Here is a 24,468-nt window from a genome sequence, read left to right on the forward strand (position 1 = left end):
AAAATTCGTAAATGCAGCAATAAAATAACCCAATATAATAAAGCGGCATGCATTTCACAAAACAATTTTTTTTTCATTTTTACGTATAAATTCGCTCATCCTGGGACACACTGTATACTAGGAAGATTAAAAATGTACCTTTGGCTTCTAAACTAATTTGTATAAGAAATCCAATAAGAATCCAAGACAAAATACACCAAAAAACATAAAATATAATTACATATTAAGACATACTATAGATCTTTGTACAATAAAATAAAAAATATAATTATAGTACATAGTAGTAGTACAGTAGTAACGAAAAAGTCAAAAATTTAAATAAAAGAACATTTATAATGTTTAATAAAGTAAGGGAATTATTTTAAGAAAAAACTTAATAAAAAATAGAAAAAAAGAAACTTGATAAAAAAATATTTACTACACATGCTCTCTCCAGCCAGTGTTATTGTAAAGCATTGCAAAATGCAGAAAAAGATGACATTGATTTTTTTTTGAACGGCAGTTGCATGATTGTGTATTTTTTTATATCGGACATCATAGAGATAATGGTCCGTTACTATTGTCAATGACAAATTACTTGCTAGATTTTTTAAATTCTTATACAATTTATTGTATTTTTTAGGTTTCTCTTTATAATTAACTCATTAAGAAACTTACTATAGTCACATGAGTTAATGCTTTTAAAGAGTTGCAACTTATCATCCTTGGATATCGAGATGGTGATAAAGTGCTTACTAAATCTTTCAAATATTTCTACCAGTTTCCCCTAGATATAAAATAATAAATTTTTCAACTGAGAGTTTGTTAATGGTGAAGTTTTCTAACCCATAGCCTTGCCGATCTCTGCCAACATGTACATAGGTATGGCACCCGTAGCTGCAGTACTACTCCCAATTACAAATAAATTTCCAGATCCTTTGGTTTATTTCTTAATTAGTTCTTTAGATCTTCAATTATACTTCAAGTTTCTCTTTGTAATAAAAGTTCTAATCCCGTTTATTCATTATCCAGAAACTAAAGTTATATAAAATAATCCAATTACCAACCTTAATATCAATATTATTACAGACAACCTCTTATTAGAGTTTTTCAATCTAACTTTTCTTAAACGTTTTAAAAGACTTAATATTTACCATCTTTAGAAATCCAAATAATGTTTCACTAGATATGTCAGATATTGCTACAAAACGTTCTTTACATATGTACGTAAGTAAAAAATAATAATTATTCATCTACATGTTTATTGGGGATAAAATAATCTAACTTATTACATTACTACCTGTGCCCTATGCCAATATGTACATGGATATGGCACCTTCGGTTCCATACTACTCCCAAAGATAAATTACTTTTTAGGATCTTTGGTTTCTTGTCTAATTTTGCTCATCCTATTAAAACAAATGATCTCTATCTTGAAATGAATGTCAAGATCGTTAACAATAGTTAACCTCGATTTAAGATCATTAATAAACATTAAAAACTCGTAATACTGAAACTATTGAGATATTTATTGATAATCTGATTAAAAGTTGGAGTTTAACAGCACAAAAACAGTAATGGGAAATTTCATAGCATACGTCAATCACCCTTAATATAAAGGTATAGCCTGACTGGCATTTTAATAATTTTATTTAGGTCTGATTATGCTCTAATACGGCGAAACGCGTAACCTAAAATAGACGCTTGATTTATGAGACTTAGACTTTGAGTTTACCTTCTCCCTCCTTTGTTCATAAAGGTATAGGTCAATTTTAACGTTTAACCTTCAATTCCTAAGAATTTAAAATAATTAATTCCACTTCAAACTTCTCTAATAATCTAAGATGGACTCTGTCATATGCCTTGGGAAATCTACATGCACTGGATACTCGTTCTTCAAGGCATCCGACAACTTACTTATTTTTAAACTTCACTTTTGTAGGGCTAACCAACCTCAGGTTAACGAGTACGAAAGTAACTCACTATGATACTTATTAATTAAACTCGTAAGATGGTTTAAGGTATATTCTGTATAGGGTAAGCCCATCTGTCGCAAATAGTGTTTTGTTTCTAATGTAATTTATTGCAAAGCTCGTCTATGGGCGTACAAAGAAGACTATATAAGTTCTCATTGGAAGGTATATAAATGGATTACGGAAAAAACCGTACGTTCTACGCAGAAGAACGTACGCCTTTAGTAGACCAAGGCTTATGATGTTTGATTTTGACAGGCCTAAGAGGGAATGCTTCGAAAGCAAAGCTAGAATGATTTACTAAACCTAAAAACTCAGTATCACTTCCTCCATCAGTGAGGAAAAAAGTTCGAATCACTTGCTTGATATAAGTACTTAAAGTTTAGAATTTTTTTGCCTCCAAAAATACGGCATAATTTTCGCGTCTTATTTGTCTTAATAGGGGAAGGGTGTACAAAATGACATAGGGTTTTCAAAAATCAAAATTGTCTATGAACAAAAAATATTTTAATTCTACAAAAGTAACAAAAAAATACAGGCATTTCTACTCTATTTTCCAAAATAAAAATCACTAAAAAAACTCAAAAAGAAATTCTCATTTTAAAGTATTTAATTTAAAAAGGTAAAAGTTCGTTTCACCCTCCTAAGTGGGTAAAATGACATATCTATTAAATATTGCCAAAAATTTCTGTAGAAAATTAATTATCGCAAAACAGTTCACAAATAAACATCTTAGTTTTTTTGTCGACTCCAGCACACTCAGCGTGTGCCCATTTCGAGCAAGAACAACATTGCAGCCAAATTTCCTTTGCCTTTGACCTTTTAAATTCTTCCACATAGTAAATGCAAGTACAATCTTCGTCGTCTTCTATTAAGAATGGGTTGTTTTCCGATTCAGAGTCAGTGTCAACAAATACCTTTTTAGTTGCAGCTCTTTTTTTATTTTCGACTGTGGGTGTAGTTCTTGATTTTGCTTCCTCCAAATTTGGAGTAGAATTCAGCACGGTAGTTCCCTGACGCTTTTCGGCTTCCTCTTTCCCTGGCCTGAGATAAATGGTCCTACTGGAATGGGACTCAGATCGGAGACAGTAACGGCAAGTAAACTTTTATTTTGTTGATCTGATGTACTGGGGATTACTTTTTGAAGATTGGTTACGTCCTTTAAATTGCCCATCCTGCTTGAAGTTTGTAGAGATAGTGCTGCGGAAGGTTCTTCAGCTAGATTGTTTTTTATATTTATATTACCTTCAGATTCTGGAATATTTGTTGTCTCTGCTGCTTGAAACATGTATTCTGGAAATATATCAGGATTTAGTAGGCATATTCTAGTTTTAGAAAAGCCGTTGGTTGCATTTTGAATAGTGGCAGCTTTTCCATATGCTTCAGTAAGTAAGGCACCTATTTGAAATTGCGTTACAACTCTGCCTGGGTGTGCCTTAAGCCACTTGGTTATAGCTTGATCGAAATAGGTTTTTAAGGGACCGAAGAATAAAACATGTGGCTGCAGTCATTGGATGCAGTGAGGAGGCAAGCAGAGCAGAACAATACCATGTTCTTTGGAGAATATCAGATCATCAAGGTACTTATAGCTGGAATGGCCATCAACAATTAAAAGCACCTTTTTGTCTGATTAGGCCTTCGTAAACTTTTGAAAACTTTTTAATCATTCCAAAAATACTGGTCCAGTCATCCAACCAGACTCCTGAGCAATGCCAAGAGTCCCTGGCGGAGCATTATCAGTAAGTTCGTTCTTCATGTTTTTTTTCTGAGAAATATTAAGGCTGGTGGGATAAAATTACCATTGGAACTCATGCAGCAAACAACGGTTACATGGGATCCCCTTTCGGTACTGGTTATGGCTCCTACTTGCTTACGACCTGTTGTTGCAAATATTTTTTGAGGCTTTTGCACAGTAGAGAGTGCTAATTCATCGACGTTATATATGTTAAGTGGGTTGATATTTTCTTTTTTAATCACCTTTTCTAAAATCTCAAAAAAACGAGCAACTTGTGGTTTGTTGAAAGTCTGGGCTCTAGCAGCAGATGTCACCTCTGCTATATCCGGATTTCTTCTTCGGAATTCTCGCAGCCATTTTTTTCCTGCTGTTTTCTTCTCACGGTTAAAGTGTGTTGAAAGCCATTTTTAAAAGCTAACTGGTACGCCAAGCTTAACACATCCTTCCTTGTGAGTCCAAAAAATCTTGACTCTAGAAGTTTTAGATGTTCAACTAACTGCCGTTCTACTTCTGGTGGAAAAGTAGGCTTAAATCTACCGAGGCGTTTTTCCCCCGTCTTTATTGTTTTATTTGTTTTTAAAGCTTTCGTAGGGTTGCTTGTGGTACCTCGTAAGTCTTAGATGCCTTTAACCAGCCCATTTCACCATTATTGACCGCTTGTATGGCATTTAACATCGAATCTGTACTCCATGACTGCCTATTTGTCTTTCTTTCGTACAATCGGGGCATGACAATCTGCAATAACAAATAAAAAAATTATTTCTATAAGTCGGGCAAAATGACATACTATGTCATTTCAGCCGACAACGCACTATGTCATTTTACACGACTCGAGAAAATAAAAAAATTTTTTTGTTGTAATATTTGCCTTATTCTCTTGTAAGTCTCTTATTACTAAATGTTAAAAAAATAGTTTAAATAATCAGTTAAGATAAAACAACTTATCTAGCGAAATGTTGTCTAGTATTATAACCAAATTAAACAAAGCGCGAAAAATATTTTTGCACCACAAATTTAGAAATATCGATCGTACACCTCCGTTGAAGGGATTCTTGAGCAGCACACACACTAGAGAAATCAATATTGAGACCGCTCGATAAAATGTATTTACTTTTTAAAGGCAGGTTCTATCAAGCTTAGTAATCTTTGAATATCTGTAGATCAGCGTCAGGTATTCTGTAAATCCAAATAATATAGAGGTCGTAAGAATTATTATAGATAATGAAAAAATCATATCCTTTTTTAGATAGTAAATTATCAAACGTCGTTACCGCCAAAAAGTCGCTATTCGTAGAGAATATCATAGTACCTACATAATAAATTACTTCCATTGAATCCAATTTTAAACAAACATATGCTCATTTATATCTAACCAATGTTCAGTTATAGCAACAATTTCTGGAAAATTTTGCTCTTCTAATAAAAGAAATAATTCATTTGTTTACTTTCTTTTAAGGACTAAATATTTATGAGAAATACACTAAGCTTGCTATCCGATTTTTCAGATGCTTGATCCTCTGAGCGCGTCATATTTTCTAAAAATATTATTTTTTGTTGGAAAACCACTAAAAAAGTAGCTGCTTTGACTTTTCCTAATTTTCTGACCGTAGTAGTCTTTCTGATGAAAAGAATGACCTGAAGGCAAAAAGTTCTGCTTCAACCGAACTAATACCATAATAATTGTGGAAGCAATAATATAATATTCCTAAAGAGTCCAGGTCATTGAAGAGAGAAAGGAAAGGCCTAGGAGATTATAATATGGTAGGTATATAATCCTTATGGAAGTAGTAAATATTTTGCACATCAGATGTTCGTGACTTCACATCAGAGCTTCACTATTGGGGATCAAAATCGTCGGATCCAAAAATAGTTCAATATCGTCCTTTTTTTGTGCAAATTTTACATTTTTTCGCACTTGAGACTCACTGCAGATATAGCAGCTTTCAGAACCAATCTGAACAAATTTGGAATCACCAGAATTTGATACCGGTGCTGTAATCTGAGTTTTTGAACTGGCGATGTTGTTTAATGGGGCGTCAAAGCTCAAAGGGAATGGATTTTAGGGTTTACTTCTTTGTGCTTACAGGATTTACTATCATAGTATTTGGTGGTCACATAGCAGCTTTAAGTTGTTTTTATTTTGCACCCCTACTTTAAAATCGCAATCTGAACTGATTCATTCTTCAGCATGGGAGCCATTTTTTTCTATTACATGCGTGTGTACAAGCTGCTTTTGTGTATTTGGTGTATAAGGCAATAGAATTCTGGATACTAATATATAATGCCACTCTTCTTTTATGTTATGAAGGGTTTGCAGGGTAGGGGAATAATTTTGTGTGTTGAAGTAAATTCTCTTATATCTTCTTTATCTGAATGGTCAGTTTAAATTGAGATGGACTTTTTTACTGGTAGTAGGCTTAACCATGAGGACAAAGCTCCCTGCTATTAAATAAATCAATGCGTTCTGTGCTATTTTTATTAACTTTAATTTTTTAATTAAATGCGTTATGTAATTTAGTTTTTTTTCTTATAGGGTTATTTATTAACAGATCTAAAAAATAACCATATCAAATTATTGAGAAAAAACTGCATTTAAAAGTTGTTGTTCCAAATAATGTGCTAATTAAAAAAAATAAAGTAAATGTAAAAGATTTAATTAATAAAATAGAATGCAAACTATTTTGCACTTGATTTAAAATTAAATCTTTTAATGCCTTCATGGTATCATACTTTAAAATTAAAAAAAAATTATTAAACAAAAGCAAATACGGTATCATTGTTCTCAGAATAATATTTTTTATTGAAATACATAATAATATATCAAGTGTCCTATTTAAAATAAAAAAATTAATGTCACTTTCAGTTAAACCGGAAATCACCTTAAACAGCTAAAAGGTTAAAAGATGATCGGATAACCATTCTATCGATGTACCTACCAAATTTTATTTCTTTAGCTTGAGAAGAAAAAACGTTGTTGAGTGGTCTTAAGAAGGATTTATTCAGGAATGTTTTTAATTCAGCTTATAATATAACAGAATATAACACACATTTTAAGGGCCCTGGAGGTAACTGCCAAAATACGCAATCCGAATGACCAAGATCCTAAGAAAACCTTAAAAGTTCCATTGACAAATGTGGTATTAGCAATTTCATAGACAAAAACTGCATCCAGCCTCAGGTTGCCTAATAAAATCTAAATAATGTGATTCACCATGTCAAACGCTTTGCAAAAATCAGTATATATGGTGTGAACTTTCCCACAATATCCAAGACACCTGGCAAAAATTCAGTTTGAATTAATAAGTCATATTAGATTGAATTTTTAGACTAAGCAGTAGCGTGCCACTACTATGAGTAGAACAACTTTTTTTATCCCCTTAAAACAAAATAATTTTTTAAATTAATGGGAGATGTTGATAATTAGAGGGGTGTTTTTTACTTAAAAAATGGCCAAAAAATTAAGGGTTTTTAAATAATTCTTGAGATTTTACCATTTTTTTAAACTTGGAAATGTATGCTTAAATCTAAATTAACAAAAGATAACGATAAAAAGAAAACTGGATTTTTAAATGCGCTCTTCATTTTTAACCCCCAAAAATGACGACTTGGTGCCAAAATCCAAAAAGTTGTTATGCATATTACAACGTCAGGGTCAATAGTTTCCCTGAAATTTAATTTAAAGTTTTCAACCCTTGATTATGAGGGTAATAATAACTTACTTATTCCAGGCAGTTTGAACTATCTTCCAGGTGGAAAAACTAGTTTTTGAACTCCGCCCTCTCATTTTTCACCCACAAAATTGGGTCACAATTAAAAAAATAAAAATGTGCAAAAATTATTGTAATTGAATGCGAAGGTAATAACAGTTATATAATAGTCTTAATATTTAAAGATTTAAACGATGATTTATTTCTTCCATGTTGTTGTTATATATTTGTTTTTCCTTCGGTGAATATATTTTTTTTTGGCAATGGTAGTAATTTTAATTTTTGTGCCAAATAATTATTAACTGCTACAAAAAAATTACTTGAGCGTCTTGAAAAAGCCTAAGATGTCTACAAGAAAGAAAATAAGTCGATTTATCCTCTTTCTGTTCTTAAAATAGCAGAATATCTTTGAATTTTAAATTAAATATCTAATAAGAAAAAATCCAAATAAATTTTTCATTTTAATAATCATTTTCAAATAATCACTTTATAAGATGCCTAGAAAAATACATATCTAGGGAGATAATGAAAGCTTATATATTTCCAAAAAAACTCACTTGCTTGCACATGATTTACTAGTACTCATCTCATTTTCTATTTGTTCTTTAGCAATACGTTATCAACCTAGAAATATGCTTTTAAAAATAATTTAATTAAAATTTGTAAAATTTTTTGATAGACTTGATGGATGTATTTATTATTTTCTTTCTTAAAATGTTTCTCAAGAAATAAATGAAGACCTTAAGAGAAGCATTTAATTTAATTCAATGTACGAACATTGTTTTTTTTATTTACTCTAACCTATGTTTCAACCTTAATAGCATTATCAATCTTCTTTACTTATATTCATTTGCTATTTTTTTTATTCATTAGATAAAAACATTAAACAAGATCTGAATTGTTCAATTTTTGTTTTGTTTTTTAGTAGATTTGAAAAACCTTTTTCTTATCTTGCATATCTATGATCAGTCTTCTACTCATAGGATTTATATATTTTTCTGGGTGACACATTCCTGCTTCATCATTTTCCTTATTCAGTTGTTGCTATAATATATGATCATTCTTACATCAAATGCTATTTTTAATTGATCTTCATTATCAGCCTCAAACTAATTTTAGACCTTACTCCATTTCCTACACCTAATACATGCCTCTCAATGTGGCTTTAGATTCTACCGATTGAATTTTTGCTCATTAAACTATATTGTCAATAATCGAACAAACCACCTTTTTACTTTACAGGTAAATTATAGATAACCAACCAGCTCTAATGACAAATTGTCAAAAAACCGACAGTTACTGATTTTTCCTCACTGCCTATTCTAAAATGTTTATTTGTTTCAGAGTTATCAAGGAAAAAACTAACCGCCGCCCCCACTAAGTGCCGCTCCATCCCCAAATTTAAACAAACAAACAAAACCAGTCCCGCTTGCTTCCACACGAAAGTTCAATCACAGTTGACGTATACATAGAATGGTAGAAGGTGAACCCCCTTTAAAACACAAGGAAAATTGTGATGTAAATGATAAGCGCACCCTAAACGGCTGTGGATCCAAAGATCTCGACCTTACAACACAACCTGTTACCAAATCTGATTGGTCAAAGGTAAGTACGAACTTAAATTTACTAAACAGTTAACTCTTATCTCTGTAAGTGGTATTACGTGTTTTTTAAGATTATTGATGTCTAATTAGGCAAAACACTTTAGTGCCTGTATTTTTGAAAATAATGAGTTTTGAATCCATCAATATAACCAGGTACCTTATATTATTTAAGAGAATCTATTTTCTTTCAACAAAACTAATATATATTTCATAGTGTTTTTACTATATTCTAAGGGATAAAACTTCTCTCCTAACTCTTCATTTGATTTATTGAAATCACTCTTTAAGTCATCAAGGCTTTTTGAGACAAAACATGCACAACCATGAGTGAAAAAGAGAGTGTTATGAATTGTTTTCTTGTTATTTGTGGTGAACTACCTTATTCGTCGGATACCAAATTCACTGTCTCGAGCCAGACGATCCGTTAAGTTATTGACGTAACTGAAGAGCAAAAGCTAATAATAAGAAGAAATAATCAACCAAGCTTCCTACCCTCAAGAAAACTGAATAGCTACTTTAGCAGCCTCTAAGTAAAACCCAGTTTTCTTATGTTCTCAATTTTGATCAAATAAATGCCTTGAAGCTGTGATAACGAATGAAATTTGCGATTGTGAATTTAGTAGCTCCATACTCAAACCCATGCCCACCCTAGGCTGATACACTAAACCATCAGAGAAATAAAAGATTATATAGAAAAACTGCGGTAGTTTTTTGCATAATCTAGAAACAAGACTGCCATTCCAGATTTGCATACATGACTCATGCTGTTGAATTGACCCTACCTCATTTTGGGAGATACAGAGTTTACAGCAGCGGATGTAGCTGAGTGTATAAAGAGAACACAGAATTGGAAGACGGCAGATCCAGACAGAATCCATAATTTTTACACAAATATCTCGCTGACTTAGTTTAGAAAATCCTGCCCTATCTCTCCCAAGGAAACACATTCCTGCTTTTCAAAAAGGATGACGGAGCAGACCCTAAGCTAAGATCTATTTAGAGCTTATCGACGATCTATAACTTTAATAAATGAGAGAATCTACAGCCATTCTATTAACAACAACATCTTTGAGAAAGAGCAAAAAGGATGTGTAAGAGATTCTTTTGGTTGTAAACAATAACCTATCATCGATGCAGTGGTTCTTAAACAAGTCCAAAGGAGAAAACGAAATCTAAACGTACATATTTAGTACGTTGCTACATAGACTATGACCTCATGATTGGCTCATAAAAGCTTTGGATATATACGATATTGACCCAAAGATAAGAGGAATCCGTAAACATCTTATGGCCTCATGGAAAACCAGTTTATGGATGGATAGCCAGACTGTTGGAAACATCAGCATAAAAAGGGACATTTTTCAAGGGGACTCGCTGGCATTAGTTTGGTTTTGCCTAGCTTTGAATCCGCTGTCGATTCTGCTCAACCGGACAGATTGAGTCTTTGAGTTGAACATGAAGCGACAGAAGAGATTGTCTCATTTACTTTATATGGATGACCTGAAACTGTATGGCGAGACATAGAAAAAGCTGTTTGAAATGATAAACATCGTCAAAGATAACTATAGTCAGGACAGCGGAATGAACTACGGGTTCGACAAGTGTGCAAGGATAACTATCAAGAAGGGAGTTGTAGAGGCGTTTTTTTAGGAGCATCTTGATATAAGCCAACTACCACCAGAAGACACTTGACAGAAGACACTGCCTGGGGATGGTCGGATACCACAAAATTAACGGCTAGACCATGCTGAAGAGAAAATTCCACGACAAATATAACAAGCGCATGATTAAACTGATAAACACCCATATCTCAGGCAGAAACCTTATTGTTGTGATGAATGCATGGGCGATATTAGTACTTCTCTATTAGTTTGGAACCGTTGCATGGTCTGTCACGGATTTAAAAGAGCTGGATACACTAACTCGATACACACTTCGAGGATGACGCGGGAAAGGTTTCTGGCATCTGCCGATAATATAACTGTTTTGGAGCAAACAAACAGAATAAAATCGAAAGGAGAAAACAAAAGAAAAATTGTTAGATAAATTGGGACAGACTTCAAGAACTCCAGAAGCAACTGTGCGAAGACAAAAAAGCCGCTATACACGAAGTGAATCAGATTAAAAAAAAAAAGATTTAGAAAAATGATAGAATCTATTTTTCGTGAGTCAAGAAGGGCGGTAAGTCTAATGGTATTTGAAAATACTGGTAATGCAAAAGGAACAAATTTCATCGGTGCAAGATCGACATATGCTGTTATAGTAGAAGGAAAAGCCGAAGAATCTTTCGATACCACCCTATTAGATGTCAAAAAAGCACTGGGTCGAAAGAAAGAAGACTTCATGCGGATACAAAGCATTAAAAGGACCAAAGACGGAAAAGTTTTAATAACTACAGATAAGCACGAAAATATACTTGATAAGATTAGAGATAAGAAACAATCATGACAGAAAATAATATTGTCAAAAAACGTACGGATCGTCAAGGAATGGACACATTATTTGTCAGAGGATTGGATTTAATCACAGAAAAAGATGAACTGGAACTTGCAATAAAGGAGGTAATAAGGCCCGGAAGCGATTTTAAAATCAGTGATCTTAGAACAGTAAATGACAATACAAGGAATGTTATAGTGAAGAGATAGAATGCTATAGACTATAAAAAGAATCAGAGGAACTACTGTCAAAAAGGCATATTCATGTGGGGCTGGTTAGCTGCAGAATAAATAGATTAACTAGGGTTCCAAAGTGTAGAAAATGTTGGGCTTCTGACCATAATGTAAAAAACTGCCATGGTAAAGATAGAAGTAAAGCGTGCTACAAATGTGGTGAAAATAGGCATCTTGCTAAAGACTGCACAAATAACGAGAGCTGCTCGATATGTAATGAAGTTGGTTATAAAACAGGTTCCGGAAAATGTAAATGTTTTAAACAATCACTACTCAAAATTAAACAAAAAGGTATTCTTAAAGAAAATACCATGATAACTAATCGTCTGTGATATAACTCTTTTTTATTGAAGCTTATTTTATTTATAAATTATAATGAAAATTTTACAAATAAATGGAAACTGTAGTATCCAAGTACATGACGTAGCGGCATTAGTAGCGGCCAAGCAAAAATGTGATATTATATGCATCAGCGAGCCAAATACTAAGAAATGCCAAAATACAAATAGAAACTGCAATCATAATCATACCAAAGATGCTCTAATCATAAATGTTAACAAGTCTATGCCTATCTTAAATGTGTACAGTGGAAACTGTTATGTCTGTGTTCGATATGAAAATCTGCTTGTAGTGTCTGTATATGTCACACCAAACTGTACTTCAAAAACGAGGTTTGGGGTGGAAATGTGACAGTAAGATCTGTCTAGGCACTGAACACTGAACTGCTGGGTTGGTGTAATTCACTAAGCTTCAATATAATCAACGATGAACTGGTCCCTACTCTTGTCAGTCATACATAGACATTACTATAACCAGCGACCATGTCAAAAATCAAAATGTTCAGTGGACTATTCTTAAAGACCCCAATATTACTGAGTATAAGTTTATTGTAACAAAGCTGACAAATATAAAACCGAAATCAAATAAAAAAAGAACAAGATTTGGCGAAACCAATATAGTTACTAATTACTAATTAGAACGGTTAAAAAAATGTCAATGGACATACCAGCAAAAGAAGAAAACATCAGAAATTTAAAAGAAGGGGCTCTACATAGAATATGCTCGACATTCTTGTACAGTAAAGGAATATATATTAATAACTCACTAATTTGGCTAAAGGAAAACCACCTATACTCAGAAACAGAAAGATTCATGATGGGCGGATGTTCAGTTCTGTCGGACCGGAAGTAGTTGGCCAAAACACCACTGCTGAAAGAGGACTCCATACTAAAAATTTCATCCACAACCAGTACTGTAGTTGGAGGATTGCGCATTATATTGAGATAGGCCCATAATTACCGAGAATACGATTGACAGACCAGATATTCTACTTATAAAGATGAAAGAAAAATTGGGTATCATCATCGATATAGCCGTCCCAGTTTCTCATAATATTATTAAGACTGAGAGCGAATCTTGGATATGATTTAAAGAACACGTGGAAATTCAAAAAAAGTGCGAATCCACCTTTTGAGGATTTTCGAGGGAGGAATAATATCAGACCGCTTCACTAAGAATCTGCAATTATTAGGATTGTTAGGAATCTTCAATTATTAGGACAGCAACTATCGTCAATGAAGAATGAAATTTCGAGGAGAGGATAAAGAAGCTGAAAAGAATTTTCCTTTTCGCATTCAAGCCGAATCACTCTAATAACTAGAGGGTCAGTAAATATTCCGGCATAAATGTTAGAAGTAAGGTCTAGCTAGCATTTATACCAAAAAGTACACTTAACTCAATAATAATTATTATTATTTTTCCTTTTTTTAATATGTTTTCGTTAAATTTACATTTTTTACAAGACTTCTCATATTTCTGAAAGAAAAGTTCCATTCATCATCTCGTTGTCCAGAGTTTCCAAGTCATTATTCAGACATGCAATTTTGCTGTAAATGAACTATACATAACCTAACATAATATCAGGAACGGACTGCATTTAATCAATATGAATCAATATCTAACAATGTCTACTTAGCAACACACGTGACAACAATTTTATGTACTATACACCATATCTCTTAAATCTTAATAAAAAGACACATAAAGATAACAATGGTAGTAATTATCGACGCAAGGCAATCAAATTCGTACCGACCGCAGCTATTTTTTGGACGCCGCGCCTTTTATCTTCACAAGTCGCTCATCGACATTCATCGTTGCTGCAAGTACCAACTCTAGTGTTCGTTTATTTAATCAAATGAAACAGTCCCAAAAAAAAGAGTATCAAAAGGTAAGTATTACTCTTTAGGGTTATTACCTATTCCCTAGGGAAACACGTTGTCTCTTTATATTTTTATTTTATATACTTACTTGCTTTTATTTTAAATGAGGCTTTGAGTCTCATGTATACCTCATATAGCCATAAGTATTAAATTATTATATTATTATATCCACTGTTGACTGGTTGACCAAAGCACCGAAATAAGTGGGGATAATAAGTAGGCACAAAAAATATAGTCCATTAGTGTTAAATATTTCAAAATAAAACATGAATGCGTCAATGCAAAACATGGGATAATGACACTTATCAAAAAATCAAAGTGGATATCGCCTAAGTGTTTGTTTTCGATATATGTAGATAAATAGCTTTTCAATCAACAACACAAAATTTTTAATAATGATCTCTTAAACGTTTCGACATTGAAAATATTCGTTGCGTCTTCACTTTTTTTTAAGATATACTACCGACCACTTTCTTTTTGGTATCTTTTTATCGATCTTGATAATTCTTTTGATAAAAGATGCTTTTTATAGAAGCGATAGTCTTACTAAACTTTCTATTGATGACTTTCTTTGACTATGATCTCATGTATCTTTAATGGACAAAATACAATTAGTATGTCTTAAAAATAATATTTTCAGCACAAACAAGAGCTTTATAGTTATTTTTCTTGGCAAATTATTTAGTCAATTATAGTTCTAACCATTAATACCATGAAGCTTCAGATGCTCACCCCAGTTTTCTTTTTAGGTTTTCTTCCTAGATTTGAGGAAACTACAAAATTGCTCCATATCCCAATCTCAATAAAAATTTTGTGTTCTCAAGCTTCACTGATACTATGATACTAACAGTTTTTTTAGTAATTTTATCTTATTAAGTCTTTTATCTGATCAATTATAGTATCAACTATTTAAACTACAGTGTCTCTAGAGTTTTCCTCACAAAATAACTAAAAACTTCAAAATTGCTTACATCCTAATAGTGTTTCTACTATATTTTAGAAAACTCCTCTTCTCACTCTTCATTTGAATTATTGAAATCATTCTATAAGTCATCAAGGATTTTTGAGACAAAAGATTCACAACTGGATATTGACTAAGTGAAAGAAATAGTATCATGGTATTATTTTCTTGTTATTTGTGGCGGATTACCTCGTTCGTCAGCAATATTCGCTAATCTTTCTTTGCAAATTCACTCTTATATGTAAATTGTTTTCTTGTATTATTTTTGTTTTGAACAGATAAGAAAAAGCTAACAATAAGAAATTATCAACAAAGCCTCCTACCCTCAATAGAATAATTCAGCAGCCTCTCAAAAAACTCCAGGTTTCTCAGGTTCTTATTCATGATTTACGCTATCAAATTCCTTAGACAAGTCAGTATAATCTCAGTCAAATTGATATCTTCTCTCTATGTCAGTTCGCTGTTATAACGAAGCAAATTGGTGGCCGTGGACTTGCTAGCTCCATACTCAAGCTGCCTACCTTAGGTTGATACATTAAACTATCAGACAAATAGAAGATTATATAGAAACATTGCGGTAGTTACACTATCTGAAAACAAAACTGTCCTTCTAGGTTTCAGGAAATATACTAGCAAACAAACAATTTTTGTTTCCCATCAGATTCAATCAACTTGTTGGGAAGAGATTGCGAATTATTATCCTTATAATATCCTTAACTTGTTGGTGGTAAAAAAAGATTCCACCAAGGGTCCACATTTTTCGTGAAGTAACATGATAGTCAACAATCTGCTATCGAATTGACTTCAACCTCATTATGGGCATTTGAGATATTTTCTCTGGAATACCTCTTGATACATTTTATTTTTAGGGAAATAAATATTATGTTTGTTGCAAGTGAGTTTTTTATCTGATCAAGTGTAGTATGAGGCAATTAACTTATAGATCCTCTAGTCTTTTCCTTACACAATAAGAAAAAAATAAATACTTTTAAAGTTTTCTATTGTATATCTTTTTGTATTGTATCCTTTTGTACTGTATAGAAAACAGTACCTTGACCTTAATGAGAATGTTGTTTTTTTTTTTAGTGTCTTTCTTTTGACTTCAGTAATGCTAATATTTTTTTTTCGGTAATTCTGGCTTCTGCAAAGTGTTTTAAACAACATCTTGCTAAGCTTGGCTCTTGTCTTGATTTCCTGTTGTCCATTCCTTCCATAAAAACAAGAACTTTGCAGTTATTTGTTATGGGAAAATCAAGTATAGTTCCAACCACTTAAGTTCCAGATCCTCTAGTCTTTTCTTTACAAAATCGCTACAAATTTTGACAACAAATCCTAATTTTCTTCTTAGATTTGGGGAACTACAAAATTGCTTCATCTCAATCTTAATAAGAATTTTGTCTTCTTCTATAGTTTGTGGTCTTGATAATATCTTTACTATTTTGGCTTTAGTAATACTGTAGGTGTTTTCGCAGCAATTCTATCTTGTAAAGTCAGTCCATAAATACCATACTGTTCTTTTGTCTTGGATTTCTCTATTAACTTGACAACAATATGTGATTTCCTGGTCGATAGTTCCCATATACAAAAACAAGTGTTCTGCAGTTATTTTTATTTCACATTCAACTGATCAACTGTAGTTCCGACCATTTAAGTTCCAGATCCTTAACTCTTTTTCTCACAAGTAACTGCAAATATTGACAAATAACTGCTACTTTTATTTTTAGATGTTAAGAACCTACGAAATTGCTTCATTGTATTATCGTTTTCATCATTTCCTCCTTTAGTTTCTGCCTTTTATTACTATCTTCACATGCCATCTTTATTCCTTTAGGCATCAGTAATAAAGAGCTTTTTCAATGTTTTTCTGATTGAAATAGATATCATATATCCTGTCATTCATACTTTTTGCTGTAGAATTCCTTTTACAAGAACTGAAGAATTCTGCGGCTATTTTTAATATAAATGTATGTATAGCTATCAATTATAGTGCAAACCATTTAAGTTCCCGATTCTCTAGTCTTTGTTTCATAACATAACCATAATTGATAAAAAGCTTCTAATATTATTCTCACATTTTACTTAAGTTCAAAATTGCTTTATTGTATCATTACTTTTATACAGTAGTTTTAAGGAAAACCTTTTGACTTCATTTTCTATAGAAACTCGTTCATAGAAACAACTGTATATCATATGATGAACTAATTCGTGGTTTGAGATTTAAGATCACATCTAGAAGAAGAAAAATATTATAACAATAAAATATAATAATAAAATATACACACCAAAAAACAGTTTACAATTACTCGTAAATTCCATAAAATAGGATCTATTTTACAAGTATGAAGATAATAAGACAATAATATTATTAAGTACAGAAAATTTTTCAGTTCACTAAAATTAATAAAAAAAAACCCTTATCAAAAGCGTTTTTTAGATGACTAAAAATATAATCCACTTAATAATCGTCATTAAATATATATTGAGTAAAGTGTTTGAGTACTGTTATTACGCATATGATCCTTGATGTTATCTATTAAATAATGTTACTTCTGAAGGAATAAGTGTTATGTAGTTCTTTTAATTTAAAATCGTTAAAAATGCAAAAATTTACTAGAAATTTTTACTCAAATATCACATTCAAGACCACACCAACCACTCATCCAACCACGATTGAATTCTAGATAGAACTAGTCAGATATATTAATAGACCATTTAATTTCTTCCTAATAAACTTTTTAATGTTCATGTTAACGTCATTCTTTCTACAAAAAGCTGCTGCTCTTTTTTTATTAAAAATTCACGAGTCAATTAGTTAAACTACTTACAACTTATAGGCAGTGTTTGGAACCTTCGGCCTTTTTGCCTAATCTTCTCTACACATTTGTCAATATCTTCTTATTGTATGAATGGTAAGTGTTGTATATCATGTATTTTTCTAGAATAAGAATGCTATATCCCTCATTCTTATAAATTAATCGAGTCAGTTGCTATCAAGCTATGTATTGTGTGGTATTTTAGTATTTAGAATAGCCATAATCTGAACTCTTGCATCAGGTTTACTATCGCTTCTGAATCAAGAATCCAGTAGCTCTTTCGGAGACTTTTATCATCATATTCACATAAAATTCCTAACATACCGACTTATGAACTCTCAAAATTAACAACTATATCACATTTTAACAATCAGATATTAGAAATATTCAATAAGTCTCTTGATCAACCAAGGGCCCTAAATCTTATTGAATACCTACTATTAGAAAAAAAATTTTCTGATCCATATTTTCAAAACAGGGCTGACTATCCCCCTATTAGTGTACTCAGTGCCATTACCAAATTCTCCCATAAATGGAGAGTTTAATATGTGATTATGGATTATTCATTTTCAAATTATTTGGGAGTTTAGTATGTGATTTCCTATACCCTTTGCTTTAAAACTTTCTTTCGTTAATATTTTGTATTTAGCCTTGCAGTTTTACAAAAAGAACCCTTCTTGCTCATGCGATTTTTCTCTGGGATGCTTCGGAGGTCTTTAAATAGATACAATCTACACTGAGTCGTACAAGGCCTCTCACAATGATGCATTCGGACCAGCTTCAATTCAAATCTGGCAGTTTCAAACCTTCTTCATGTCGACTTTCTGGTGAATGCCTTATAGGGAAGTCCTCAAGCAAATACAGTGTATAATAATTTCTTCAAAACCTTTCATAGAGTTTCTTACGGGATGTTTCCCAAAAACTTTGAGGGTTTGATGTGTGATTTCCTATCCCTCTTGCTAACCTAAGTAACAATTTGCAGTCATCTAAGTTGAGATTACTCTTATTTTCACTAGTTGCAACGTTGTTTTCAGTGCAAAATTTAGTTTGTTTTGCAACGACGTTTATTTTCGACCAAACTTCGACGTACTGCACCTGTATCGAAACTGTTGTAAAACTGCTGTTTTTACAACGTATTTTTTTACACTTAAAACAACGACGTGCAGACGTGTACAATTTTTTGAATCAAAAGCCCAGTAAGAACGTAGAATGTAATGTAAACATTACATTCTAAGTTTATATTTTTCGAAGAGCTTATGAATTTTTTGTAAAAGTTAAAGTTTTTGTTTATTAAAGTTTGTAAAAAAACGTGCTGCATACGTGCAACAATTTTAGGTTAGGTCCATCCGTTCTTCCTCTTGCTTCAGGCTAACCAGGGACAACGACAGCGGGTTTCTTATGTAACCAATAAAAAAAATTACTTATTATTTTTGATTTCGAAATCCGCTATAAATTCAGGGTGCGTGTGTTATTTAGGGCTAAAATAACATCTTTTTACAGTAACTATTTTCCGTTTGTAAATTAAGTGCTTGTAAACCTTTAAAAAGGGGTATTCTACCCGTATAATGCACTATATTAAACTACATACAAAACAAATATTAATAAAGACTGTTTAAAAGATGGATTAAAAAAATAGTATTTTTGGAGTAGCTGCCTACTGGAGTTATCTATTAGTTCATTGTTAAAAAAGTAATGAATTCTTCTGTCGTTATGGCGTCCATCCATCCAAAAATCAGTATCTCTAAAAACGTTGCAAAAGCGTTAAGAAAGTTAATTGACTACCCGCACTGCGTAACGTTGACATAACCAAAAAAATCTCATTCAAATTGGTGTAAATCGGGGTTGTCTCTGCGGTTAAGGCAACGAAACAATGCAACGTTGCGTTGCAATTTGCAACGTCGTCGCGTCGAAAAATTGCTAATTGGAAAGCCTCATCTTCATTGGTCAACAGTTTGGAGTCAGCTTTACAGTTCTAAGGAAATAATCCTTTTTACTTTTCGAATTCAAGGCTTGGAGTTCTACAAAGGTAAAGCTTATCCATATGGACTTTTTGTTAGATACCTTAGAACAAACTCTTTAAGTAGATACCGTCTACATTGACTTCTCAAGAGCTTTGACAAAGTTCTAGAGGAACTTTGAGGTTTTTTAGAGTTTATTGTGTGATTTTTCATTGCCCTTGCTAGATTCCCTTTTATTTCGTCATTAGTTTGGATGCAGACCTTTTAGTTCGACAGAGCTTAACCTTATTCATATGGATTTTTTGTTGAATGCCATAGATTCAAGTAAATACAATTTACAATAATCCTTAGACAGAATCGATGCTTCCATAATTTTAAATTTTTTGATGCCGTCGTGAACTGACTGTCAGGATCAATAGCTGAATCTAATGCAGGTACTACATTTAAGTAGATAATTATTGTCATCATACTTTTATATTTATTCTTAGTTCATGGATATTAATTGCATTAATATTAATTATTATTGAGTTTCACATGATTGGTAATTAGGCTTAACTCCTTAAGAGATGATGATGAAAATAATGTTGAAAAATGCCAAGTGAAATCCACCATTATCGGTCCTCTAGGAAAGGACTACGAAAATATTGATCTGGACGTTTTCGGAAGTCGTTAGGATTGTGTAACTCAATAAGAGAAATAATGAACTGATTTTTGAATTTTTAATTTTATTTCTTTGCCAGCTTTTTATTCCAGATTAAGGGAATTCCACAGCTATACTAGTCATTAGGATTGTAGGTAATGCTGTAAGGTATTCGGGAATAAAATGTTTTTTGTGCAAAAAAAATAATTCTTATAAAGTGTAATAATGTATGGGACCAGTTTAATCAAATTACCAATAAAATGATAAAATATGCATAAATTATTAAAACAAAAACATATGGGAAGCCTTGGTAATTAAGTATCATTAAAACGGCACTGAGTCGGCATAAAATTTTTGTCAGTATCGTTCTCATCGGAAATGTTTGGGTCATCGAAACCATATTTAGTTAAAGATTATCAAACTCGATGGTTACATTTTCTTAAAAATATTTTGTTTGGGTTACGATAGCTACCAGCTGTTATTTGTATAAAATGATATGAATATATTCATCATTATCTAGATATTAGTGATGTTATTATAGCCATTTCTGGAAAATGAATAACTTGTTTTTGATGCCCACCTGGAAGAGCTCGAGTTCTAAGATTTGATGACAAGATTAATGACAGGATGGAGTAGGGTAGACATATTGACGCCATAAATTTAGTAGTCTTATTTGTCTTGTTCGGAAAACATTGAGGTACTTTCTAGGAGAAAAATCCTTATAACCTTGTATGCTTTTAATACGGGTGATTAGGCATTGCTAATTCCTGTTTGCAGATTACATCGTAGTTTTCCGTGAGATCTGGCACTAAGTTATCCTTTTACATTTTTAATACTGTATAATAATGTATGATAATATTGTATATCTTTTCAGGTTTTAACTGATGTAGAAAGAGGAAGCAGCGATAAAGCTGATTTTGAACGAGCAATAGAACTAACCCAATATGGCAAATTCCACTATCTACTACTAGCAATATGTGGGTTTGTGAGCACCTCGGAGGAGATGGACGTCATCTCGATGTCGTTCATTCTCCCTTCCGCCCAATGCGATCTGGACCTGAATACCCAGAGCAAAGGCTGGCTGAATTCCATCATCTTCATTGGTAAGAACTAATTTAATAAAGTTATTCCTCTCACTAAAATTACACGCAAAAAAAGTATAATAAAAGATATTAGTAAAGGCTATTCTAATTTAGAAAACGCTAAGAATAAATTTATAAAATATAGGCATAACTTAAATGGATCTGATTCTCACTTTACTTTTCTACGTCAATGGCGGGAAATATTTTAAATTTCCGACCTGATTCTGAAAAATAGAAATTTAAATACCAACGTTCTATATAAACAAATCACAATAGGGTCAATATAAATAAACCAATTTAACTGTTGAAACTGTAATTACACTTTTAATTTGATACGACTATATCTGTTTTACAATGGAACAAAGATCGCTATATATTGTAGAGTAATTAAGTTCCCCTAGTGAATATTATTTTCAGCGCGCATCAGCTGTTTTCTAGAAAATTTACTAAACAGCTTTTTAAAATACCTTTTTTTATACTTTACATTTAGGTATAAAAAAGTATATATTTATATTAATGTAAATTTTTGAAGAAGTTATTAATGTACAATAAGACATATACATAAAAGACAATGTACATAAAGAGAATGCATGCTCAGAGACGAATAACCTAATATTTTTATATATTCACATTTTTTATACTTAAATGAAGTTCCTTACATGATTTCTTAGTAATTCGTAGCCTCTGGCCATGCATAACAATTTAACATATACAATTTTAAATATTTAAAGAAAAAAAAAACAACAAATTTATGAGCATGGCCCGACTATGAATGACCACACAACTTTTTACAAATACATTTTTTAAAATTAAAAGAAATTTCTTACATAATTCTCTGCTTATCTTTTTATACAAAAAAATTAACCTGTAGATTATTACAGATACTTTAAGGCAATTGATTAAAATGCTGTTTTAATATTTATGTATAGATAACTTTGTGCCCTTAAAAAGGCATTTATCGAAGAAGTTTTCTATTTGGTTTTCAAATAAACTTAAATATTTAATTATGGAAAAGAAAATGATATACAAGCGATATGTCAACTCTACTTTATATGCAGATTATATTTCCTTTTGCAGCTTAAGAGCAGGGCGCAAGTTACTGAGGAGGCAGTATTATTAGGAGTATGTTGAGATCACTGATGTTTCTCTCAGGTCCAACTTAATGAATTTTTGCAGTCTTGTGAGATCTTATAGAAATAAGGTTTAGATTCCAAATGAACCTTTCTATAGAAACACTACCTCTGCCTCTGGTCCTGAGATAAATATTCACCGATTACTTACCTGAAATATATAGTCAGAGAGCTTATTGATTATTGTGTTCATTATTTTAATTTGTGATATATATAAACCAAGTTGTCACATTAGATCTAAGCAAAGAGCCGGGCCTAGATGGCCTTCCTCCCAGTTTCCTAAAGCACTTTCTTCTAACAGCACGGCCTCTGTTCTTTATATTTATGTCGAACATGTTCTTCGTTTTTCATAAAAATTATGACAATTCCTAAGTGAGTAATTACAGACTTATCAGCATACTAAGTACCATTCCTAAGATGTTTGCAAGTTTTATCTGCGAAGTTATAACCTCTTTAGTCACAATTTATCAATGAATAGTTTGGCTGAAGGCTCCGACAGAGTCAATCATCAAATGTTATTACATAAAATAAAGAGAATGGATGTTCATGCATTCTTGCTACAGTGAATTGAATCGTATTTGATTGGTAGATCTCAGGTTATTTGAATCCAAGGTTATAAATGTAGAGAGATTCCTGTGCTATATGGTGTGCCACAAGAATCACACTTAGGACCCTTAATATTCAAAATTTATATGAACGACATCTCTCAATGTTTTCACCATTGTTCTTTTTACTGATGACTTGAAGATGTACCTAAAAGTAAAATCGCCTGATGATTATACTCGGTCGCAAGACGACTTGAACAGGCTAGCTGCTTAGTACAATTTAATGTTAAAAATTGTCATTCAATATGCTATAGTCGATATATTATTTATAATTATTACTAGATCAATAGAAATATCCTTAAATCTGGTTCACACATAAGAGATCTGGGCATCACACTTGATAGCCGTTTAATTTCAGATATTATATATCTGCGTCCTTACTTGGAATATGGTTTATGTGTGTGATCTCCTTCTTAAAATATCCATATCCAGAATATCGAGCGAGTTTAACACAAATTAGTTAGAGATGTGGTGTTCAGGATAAATCTTTCTGGGACCAATTTCTATCAACTTAACTATCGAGTTAGTCGAGGAACTCTTTTAGATCTAATAACTCTTGAAATCAAAAGGAATCTGAGACACATGTTAGTTTCTTATGATATTCTCCTTTGCTGTAAATCATACCCGTAACTGTTGCCGAATATTGTTACTCATATATTTTAGCACAAATAAAGTTTTGTCCTCTCTCAGCACGTGAGCCGTGGGATTCTATCTTTATTGATGTGCCTGATCCTGTATGTTCTTCTCATAAAAAGATAGTGTACCTTTTTGATACTTTTTTCCCAGTTGTTAGCATTAAGCCTAAACCTTGATTCGCAAAGATATTAAAAACATCATCAAAAAATCTGAGGTCTTTTCATACTACAAGAAAATCCCCCTATGTCGATGTCTGATCAGAATCTCTAAGCAGGCCTACTACTCCAACCGCTTCAATAGGTCATCAAACAAAAACAAAGAGAGTTGGAAAATCATTAATTATATCCGTCGCAACTGTAGCAATCAGTTATCCGCATGTCCTGAACTCTTTTCCAATGATTTTAACAACTTATTTTTTTCAACATTGCTCTTTAACTCCGGATAAGTTTAAGTCCTTCAACGGATCCTCTTAACTTTTTGCAGAATCTTGATGTTCCAAATTTATTTTTATTTTTATGTACAAACCTAAAAGAACTGAAGGATGTTCTTTCTACCTTAAAAAATTAAAATTCAGCCGGAGACGATAATCTTTCAACTGAAATTTTTTGAAGCCTACCTGATACAGCGCTAAAGGTGCTAGCTGCTACAATTAACCTTTTTTGGACAAGAGGCATATTTCCATCATATTTTAAATCAGTAAAGGTCATCCCGATTCACAAGGCTGGAGCGTTGAGTGATCCTTCTAATTTTCGTT

General features: G+C 32.2%; 1 protein-coding gene across 3 annotated transcripts in view; it reads left to right on the plus strand.

Annotated features, from left to right (window-relative positions):
• Window positions 1–24,468, plus strand: part of LOC126748299 (synaptic vesicle glycoprotein 2B) — a 99,404-nt gene that overhangs the window by 60,271 nt on the left and 14,665 nt on the right. For 2 of the 3 annotated variants that reach the window (XM_050457430.1, XM_050457431.1), the window contains exons 2-3: window positions 8,739–8,999; window positions 21,136–21,364. In XM_050457430.1, coding sequence (XP_050313387.1) covers window positions 8,868–8,999; window positions 21,136–21,364 — 361 coding nt within the window. In that variant the 5' untranslated portion in view covers window positions 8,739–8,867. Of the gene's footprint in view, window positions 1–8,738; window positions 9,000–13,754; window positions 13,898–21,135; window positions 21,365–24,468 lie in introns of those variants that run through there. The other variant, XM_050457432.1, reaches the window with a different exon arrangement.

This window comes from Anthonomus grandis, chromosome 22 (genome assembly GCF_022605725.1).
Source record: "Anthonomus grandis grandis chromosome 22, icAntGran1.3, whole genome shotgun sequence".
Taxonomy (NCBI): domain Eukaryota; kingdom Metazoa; phylum Arthropoda; class Insecta; order Coleoptera; family Curculionidae; genus Anthonomus; species Anthonomus grandis.